This window comes from Oratosquilla oratoria, chromosome 17 (assembly GCF_046742065.1).
Source record: "Oratosquilla oratoria isolate Oo_2021 chromosome 17, ASM4674206v1, whole genome shotgun sequence".
Classification (NCBI taxonomy): domain Eukaryota; kingdom Metazoa; phylum Arthropoda; class Malacostraca; order Stomatopoda; family Squillidae; genus Oratosquilla; species Oratosquilla oratoria.
In genome coordinates this window covers 3,653,269-3,662,215 of record NC_134793.1, presented here as the reverse complement: position 1 = coordinate 3,662,215, position 8,947 = coordinate 3,653,269, and the positions used below count along the sequence as shown (strand labels likewise).

The following is an 8,947-nucleotide window of genomic DNA, read 5'->3' as shown; positions in this document are numbered from 1 at the left end:
TATATATATATATATATATATATATATATATACATACATTATTCAAACACAACTTCATTTGTAATATGGATTGGTGTGTTTCTTTATCCAGGCTATTTGACAAATCGCTTTATTTGTATTCTTTGAGTAACAGTATAAGATTCCTACAGGCTCGCTGCTTTTCTTACATTTAGTGTTAGAATAGTTGGTAAATTTCTCACACTTTCTCCAATATTCACTCCTCAAACACATTTTCTTTTGTCAATACCGACTCAAACCTCCTGTTTGCCGTGCTGAGCTTTCATAAATCTTTTAATCTACTTTGAACATTATGATTCATTCCCTGTATCTAAGATTGTTGTTCACAAAGCTGTAGAACAATTGAATTTATGTTCTTTACAATGCTTAACAAGACATCGCTTTACGTCTTTTTATATTCTTTTTCATCCTCCCTTTGTTCTGAAGCTTTTCCTCATATCCATCTTTTCGATGCGACATCTCTCATTTATGTCACATACATTCTGCTATTATATTCATTTTTGTTTGCTCTCCCACATACTGTACTTCTGACATATTTGTTATAACCAATATTTACATTTTTTCTTCGTTTCTTTTGTCTTCTCTTCAATTACCAATAAACTTTCTTACAGTAAGTCTTCAGCCTTATTTTTTTTTCCAAAGTTCTACTTCCCTTGTTTTCATGACTCATCTCTTGGTTCTATATTCCTTTGCGCCTATTTTTCCTATGGGTTACACATATTACAAAGAACTTATAACAACGGCTTCTTTCAGCTGGCATTAAATTCAGCCTTACAAGAATGTCGTCCCCACGTCTCTATTGTGCAAGTATGACATTAAAAAGAGTAATAAATAAATAAATAGATGAATAAATAAAGAAATAAATAGATGAATAAATAAAGAAATAAATAGAGGGGGGTTCGGTGACGGAAAGTTACCTATTGATGAAAAAAAAAAAAAACTGATGTAGAAAAGTTAGAAGTTCTCCAAAAGAGATATCTTAGGACAAATACAGTACGCAACCCGTGTGTCAACCCATCAGGACAGTGAGGATTGGTGGTGTGATGACTTCTCTCAACGTTCGTCCCACCAAACTAACTCATGCCAGCGACTATCGTAGTTGAGTCCGAAGATCAAAAAACTAAAGATGAGAAGGAAACAATGTTTTATGTGAGAGGTTATTTTTTTGGGGGGGAACTATATACAGTACAAAAATCTCGCAGCGTTTGGTAACTGTCTGGAGGCACAAATAAGGGCAATTATGCCTTGACGATGGCGAAGGAGGGGGCGAAGGAGAAGGGGAAGTGAAGAGGAGTTCCCTTGACGGTGAGGGGGGAGGCAACGTGGGCGACTTTTCCAGCGGAGTAGAGAACAGGGCCATGTACGCCGTAGGCGCCGAATGGGTAGGTGTTGGTGAGCAGTGGCGAGATGAATCCGGAGAACCGAGAGAGAGATCCGTCCAGATCGATGTCACCAGCAGCTTCGGCGGCGTCGGCGGCAGCCTTGAAGGCAATAGCGAACTTGGCCTTGGCGTCGGCTACCTCGGCAGTATCCTCGACGGGAGCAGGGGCGCCCTCGGGGTGGACGACTTCGGGAAGAGCGTTTGCGGCGATGGCAGCGAGGGCGGCTTCGTAAGCGGCAGCAAATTCCTTCTTGGCCAAAGCAACCTCCTCGGTGTCGGTGACGGGTTCGGGAGCCACAAGAGGAGCAGCTTCAACAGCAACCTCCACGACCTCTTCTACTGCTTCAGGAGCTTCGAGAGGAGCTTCTTCAGCAGCGACCTCCACGACCTCCTCAACGGGTGCAGCTTCAGCAGCGACTTCGACGGGCTCTTCATCAGCTGCCCCGAGAGTCTCAGCCTCAGCTTCGACGACGGCCTCTTCCACTTGCACTTCCGCTGCCGCTTCCTTCACCTCGGCAATAGCTTCGGAGGCAGCAAGGTAGGCGGCATTGTAGATGGCCAAGAACTCCTCCCTGGCGATGGCCACCTCTTCAGTGTACTCTTGATACACCGCTTCTGGATGAACCACTTCGGGAAGGACATTCTGTTCGATTGCGAGAGCAGCTGCGGCGTAAGCAGCCTCGAACTCGGCCCTGGCAGCGGCCACTTCGGGAGTGTAGATGGAAGGAGCTGCGCAGGCTGCGCCCACCAAGAGGAGTAATACCTGGTCCAAAAGAGAATATCGATTAGGTTTTTGTCTTAATTAATTTGCCTGAAAATCCAGACTTTGATTAAGTAAGCAGTAGCCTGGTAACTTTAATCTAGTCAAGCAATGCAATGCAAGACGTTCAAATAACGTGGAAGGGTTTTGCAATTGGACACGTATAACCTTCCACATGCCAAATTCAATACTCAAAAGGCAAGGCATCAAATCAAGGAAGAGCGCGTGAAACATACATGCTCAATTCTTAAATGACCCTTGAACAGATTGTCACATTATATAAATAATAACCATAATTCACTAGTCAACCCGCAAGTTTCCACATGTTTTCCTAAAAACACAAAAATTACCTCTCGTATACAGCAAAGCTTTGTATAAAAACTTCTGTAAGTATGCACTTTGGTGATATTTTCTCCTGAACCGTAATGAGAAAGGAAAGTCAGAGCTATTGACAATCTTGACGTTTCGTCACGAAGGATATATTCAGAGGACGAAACATCAGGAGATTAAGTGGTTCTCATCTCTGTCTGAATTTCCTTCGTCATCACAGTCCAACATCTCCAAACGAATATTGGTCACAACCATTTCTCTTGTATAGGGCAACTGAGTTTGATAGATGGGTGATGCTGCTGAGGTAAGGACCCTAAGAACGTAGGATGAAGAGTCTGCACTTACGAAAGCCTTCATGTTGCCCAGTGGGAGTTGCGAGCTATTGTACGAAGATCGCCGAAGACGCCTCGCTTATATAGTGACCCTGCCGCGGTGACGCCCACTTGTTCGCTGTCAGCTGATTTTCGGGACAAGATTTTTTTTTTTTTTTTTTGGGGGGGGGAGGGAAAGGTCCTTTACTAACGCATTTATTTTAATACAATTTGTGGAAGTATCTTCATTTTTTCACTTGTCATGCATGAACATACAAAATTATTTGTTATCATGGAAGGAGCAATGAATGATGCTGTGTACCTCTGCTGTACTGCAGGCAATCTATGCGTGATCACCCTTAGGGAGTTTATTCAGTTTAGACCGGAGGAATGCTCTTCAAGGCTAAACCCATCTTCCCCCGAGGCTCTTCGAATCTTCTTCCTTGACGAACATGATATGTCCTTTTCAGAAGATTAGATTTTATAAAACTGAATATTTGTTTCGCTTCGTAGTCTGATAGATTTAATTTTATAGGATTTTTTCGTTGATGATACTATATCATCATTGTTGTTTGTTTTGAAGTTCACTTCTCTGCTATTAATTGTTATTGAAAGATAAGTTCCTTTAACCTCACCTGTAAACTAAATTGCTTGGCTTTCCATATTGAAATTCACTCAGTGTTTCATCTGTAATCTACTTGTTTTCTCTTCATCTACCTCTGAATGACATTGCAGAACAAAAATAATGACAATATGATTCATACTTTTGGTGCAATACTCACTCTATCTCAGTTTATGAGAAGTTATTTATGTCATTAAGAACTTGTTATCAGTAGAAACGTAGACACGCCTATACATTTCTCGTACTTTAAGCAGTTCAGAAAGTAAAATTTATTCACTTTTTTTTTATTTTGAACCTTTTGTCGACTCAAATTGATTATCACACAGTCTCTCTGTCATTGTCCGTCCATCGCTTCTTGCATTCATTAAACTTTCCTTTGTAGTATCCTTCGGTGTAAATATTTCTCGACACAACCCCCTTAACATCTTTCTCTTTTTTCATCCATCTGTGCTCGACCAAGGATTTTTGTTTGATCTATACACACAATATTACTTACCCATCGACGACTGTTTCATTGTGTTAATTTTGTCTTGTTTTTACGGGAAACTACCTAATGCTCATCGCAATGCAGGGGTTCAGGAAAAGCGCTATAAAAACCAGCTAAAAACCACAATCAAGAGGCGTAACGTTGCACCAACTGATTTTGAAGTCATCACTTCTGATCGTGCCTTGTGGCTGACAAAGTCCTCACAAGGGACAAACATCTTGAGTCTGCTTGCAACCAAGTATGGGACGAGAGGTGGGAAGAAAGACATTACTTCAGCAACAGAGTTTATCCACCTGATTCAGAGCTGAAGTGCCCGAAGTGTGGAAGAATATGTGGGTCATGAATTGGGCCCCACAGTCATCCCTGTTGGTATCAGCACCAGAGACCTCAGCATCACCACCCATTTTCACTCACGCCTTCACATTTCACCAGAGTAATCCTGTCGTCGATTACAGACAGACCGTCATTAGCAAGTAAACACGCATGCATGCATTTATGTGTATGCACGTATGTATGTATGTATGTATGTATGTATGTATGTATGTATGTATGTATGTATGTATGTATGTATGTATGTATGTATGTACGTATGTATGTATGTATGTATGTATGTATGTATGTATGTATGTATGTATGTATGTATGTATGTATGTATGTATGTATGTATGTATGTATGTATGTATGTATGTATGTATGTATGTATGTATGTATGTATGTATGTATGTATGTATGTATGTATGTATGTATGTATGCATGTATGTATGTATATATGTATGGTGTATGTATGTATGTGTTTATAGATACTGAGATTGCGCTTGTAGCGTGTTTCGATTTGGCAAGTTCGTATATGACGCCACAAACCATTCGATTCCCTCGTTCGTGGTTGGTAACTAAAGGCCGCTTCACACTGGGCTGATTCTCGTTAACTGTTGTTAGTTTGTTTGAATAGAAACGATTTCGGTTCGAGTCTTCTGATTTCGAATGTCCAAATATCGAATTACCTTTTCGTCATATACTGAGAAAGTGAACACGAAACCAAGAGAGGGTAAATTCAGTATATTACGCAAAGCTCATTCGACATTTGGATATTCGAAAAGTAGAAGATGGTAACCGAAGTCATTTCTACTCAAACAAACTCACAAAGGTTGGCGAGAACCGGCCCAGCGTGAAGAGGCCTATGATGGCACTTGGCGGTGCGCATGTCAACCTTCGGTAGACCTTCCGCCATGTTTGGCATCGTTTGTACCATTGTGTTGAATTTCGTCTCCATTTTCTACAATTTCTCGACTCTAGCGGCGATTCAGTGAGTGCTGTGCATCTGGCATGGCGCTATCGACCTCAGGGATTATAACATAAGAACACAAGTATGAAATTGACTGCATGACCTTTAACACCTGTCATCACAATTCGTAAAGTTATCTAATATTTTCTTAAAACAACCAATGGTTTCAGCGCTCGCTACATGGTTACTAAGTCTATTCCATTCGTTAAATACTCTATTCCATTCGTTTTACGTTCTATTGGGAAATCAGTTCTATAATCAATAAGGTTTGGCCAAATATATAAGTTAACCGTATTCAACGCTCCAATATAAGAAAATTTGAAAATGTCAGCAAAACTCGTGAATGTAGAGGCAAATGCAAATTTATTAACATCTGTCTTAAAGAGAACCTGTAATCCAACTAGTGTGATGCATGTAATTATGCATATATTTACATGTACGTGAGTATGCATGTATGTATGCACTTATATGTATTTCTGAACCTTCATTATTCAAATATAACGTTTATTTGTGCTTTGGATTGGATTTGTTCTTTATCCTGGCTATTCCATTTATATTCTTTAAGTAATCAGTATAAGATCCCAACAGGCTATGCTGTTTTCTTACATTTAGTTTAAGGATATTTAATAAATTTCTTGTAATTCCACTATCAAGTCTTTTATTTGTTATTTACATTATTATAGTTTTTATTTATTAATTCATTATCATTATGATTTTTTTTTCTGGCATCCCACCTAGATATGGACCTAAAGGTCTCCTGTCGGCATGCTCCGCCTTTGTAATCCTTTGTAATACAATTGGTGAGGACGTGTGAGTGAGGCAAAGCGCCCCCAGGTGTATGCTCCCAAATCCTCGATGATTATTTTTGTTCTCTTCATTTCACTCCTCAAACACATTTTCCTTTGTCAGTACCGACTCAGACCTTCTGTTTGCCGTGCTGAGCTTTCATGAATATTTTAATCTACAAAACATTGTGATTCATTCCCTGTATCTCAGATGGTTTTCGATAAATCTGTAGAACAATTGAATTTGTTTTCTTTAAAATGCTTAACAAGACATCCCTTTACGTCTTTTTTATATTCTTTTTCATCCTTCCTTTGTTCTGTTGCTTCTCCTCATATCCCTCTTTTCGATGCAACATCTCTCATTTATGTCACATACATTCTGCTAACTAATACTTTTATTTTTCTTTGCTCTTCCACATACTGTACTTATTCGTTATAACCAATATTTACGTTTTTTCTTCATTTCTTTTGTCTTCAATTACCAATAAACTTTCTTACAGTAAGTCTTCAGTTCCATTTTTTCCAAAGTTCGACCTATCTTGTTTGCATGACTCATCTCTTGGTTCCATATTACTTTGCGACTATTTTTTCTAATAGTTACAGATATTATAAAGAACTTATAACAGCGGTTTCATTTAGCTGGCATTAAATTCAGTCTTACAAGAGTTTCGTCCCCACGTCTCTATTGTGCAAGTATGACATAAGAGGAGTAAAATAAATAAATAAATAAATAGATAGATAAATAAATAAAATAAAATAAACAAACAAAAAGTAAATAAATAAATAAGTAAATAAAGAGAAAAAAAATATATAAGAGGAGGGAGGAGTCTGATAAAAAAAAAAGTGATATAGAAATGGTAGAAGTTCTCCGAAAGAGACAGATGCACAACCCGAGTGTCAGCACATCAGGGCGGAATCTTCAGGCTGTGGCGCTGATATTGATGAGCGTTGAGGACGGGTGGTGTGATGTGTTCTCTCGACGTTTGTCCCACCAAACTATCTCATGTAGGAGATTATCATTGGTGTCACCCAAAACACCCAAAAACCCAAAGATGAGAAGAAAACAAGGTTTTACGTGAGAGGTTAATTCTTTTTTGGGGGTGGTGGACTATATACAGTACAAAAATCTCGCAGCATTTGGTAACAGTCTGGAGGCACAAATAAGGGTAATTATGCCTTGACGAAGGCGAAGGAGGGGGCGAAGGAGAAGGGGAAGTGAAGAGGAGTTCCCTTCACGGTGAGGGAGGAGGCAACGTGGGCGACTTTTCCAGCGGAGTAGAGAACAGGGCCATGTACGCCGTAGGCGCCGAATGGGTAGGTGTTGGTGAGCAGTGGCGAGATGAATCCGGAGAACCGAGAGAGAGATCCGTCCAGATCGATGTCACCAGCAGCTTCGGCGGCGTCGGCGGCAGCCTTGAAGGCAATAGCGAACTTGGCCTTGGTGTCGGCTACCTCGGCAGTATCCTCGACGGGAGCAGGGGCGCCCTCGGGGTGGACGACTTCGGGAAGAGTGTTTGGCAGCGAGGGCGGCTTCGTAAGCGGCAGCGAACTCCTTCTTGGCCAAAGCAACCTCCTCGGGTCGGTGACGGTTTCGGGAGCCACAAGAGTAGCGGTTTCAACAGCAACCTCCACGACCTCTTCTACTGCTTCAAGAGCTTCGAGAGGAGCTTCTTCAGCAGCAACCTCCACGGTCTCTTCAACGGGTGTAGCTTCAGCAGTGACTTCGACGGGCTCTTCAGCTGCCGCGAGAGTCTCAGCCTCAGCTTCGACGACGGCCTCTTCCACTTGCACTTCCGCTGCCGCTTCCTTCACCTCGGCAATAGCTTCGGAGGCAGCAAGGTAGGCGGCATTGTAGATGGCCAAGAACTCCTCCCTGGCGGTGGCCACCTCTTCAGTGTACTCTTGATACACCGCTTCTGGATGAACCACTTCGGGAAGGACATTCTTTTCGATTGCGAGAGCAGCAGCGGCGTAAGCAGCCTTGAACTCGGCCCTGGCAGCGGCCACTTCGGGAGTGTAGATGGAAGGAGCTGCGCAGGCTGCGCCCACCAAGAGGAGTAAAGCCTGGTCCAAAAGAGAGTATCGATTAGGTTTTTGTGTTAACTAACTTGTCTGAAAATCCAGATTGGATTAAGTAAGCAGTACCCTGGTAACTTTAATCTAGTCAAGCATTGCAATGGAAGACGTGCAAATAACGTGGAGGGTTTTGCAATTGAAAGCGTATTGAAACCTTCCACATACCAAATTTAATACTCGAAAGGCAAGGCATGAAATCAAGAAAAAGCGCGTGAAAAATACATGCTCAATTCTTAAGTGGTTCCTGAACAGATTATAACATTATATGAATAATAACCATAATTCACTAGTCAACCCGCAAGTTTTCACATGTTTTCCTAAAAACACAAAAATGAGCTCTCCTATATAGTAAAGTTTTGTATAAAAACCTCTGTAACTATGTACTTTGGTCATATTTTCTCCTAAACAATAATGAGAAAGGAAAGTCAGAACTATTGACAATCTCGATGTTTTGTCACGAAGGATATCTTCAGTGGACGAAACATCATGATATTAAGTGGTTCTCATCTCTATCTGAATTTCCTTCGTCATCAGAGTCCAACATCTCCAAACGAATATTGGTCTCAACCATTACTCTTGTACAGAGCAACTGAGTTTGTTAGATGGGTGATGCTGCTGAGGTAAGGAACCTAAGAACGTGAGATGAAGAGTCTGCACTTACGAGAGCCTTCATGTTGCCCAGTGAGAGTTGCGAGCTATTGTACGAAGATCACCGAAGACGCCTCGCTTATATAGTGACCCTGCCGCGGTGACGCCCACTTGCTCGCGGTCAGCTGATTTTCGGGACAAGATTTTTTTTTTTTTTTTTTTTTTTTTTTTTTTTTGGAGGGGAAGGTCCTTTACTAACGCATTTATTCTAATATGGAAATGTCTTCATTTTTTCACTTGTCATACA

General features: G+C 41.1%; 1 protein-coding gene across 1 annotated transcript; it reads right to left on the bottom strand.

The window, feature by feature from the left end:
• Window positions 1–1,256: 1,256 nt before the first annotated feature.
• Window positions 1,257–2,846, bottom strand: LOC143034706 (uncharacterized). Its single transcript, XM_076201074.1, has 3 exons — window positions 2,716–2,846; window positions 2,128–2,196; window positions 1,257–1,710 (listed from the first exon to the last, which is right to left on the bottom strand). The coding sequence occupies exons 1-3, from the start codon at window positions 2,844–2,846 to the stop codon at window positions 1,257–1,259; spliced, it is 654 nt and encodes a 217-aa protein (XP_076057189.1).
• Between the last annotated feature and the right edge of the window lie 6,101 nt (window positions 2,847–8,947).

Coding starts and splice junctions, on each gene's coding strand:
- LOC143034706 (XM_076201074.1), bottom strand. CDS start 2,846: ATGAAGGCTTTCGTAAGTGCAGACTCTTCATCCTACGTTCTTAGGGTC. Junction 2,197..2,715: donor ACCAATATTCGTTTGGAGAT/GTTGGACTGTGA, acceptor AAATTAATTAAG/ACAAAAACCTAATCGATATT. Junction 1,711..2,127: donor GTGGGCGCAGCCTGCGCAGC/TCCTTCCATCTA, acceptor GGTTGCTGTTGA/AGCTGCTCCTCTTGTGGCTC.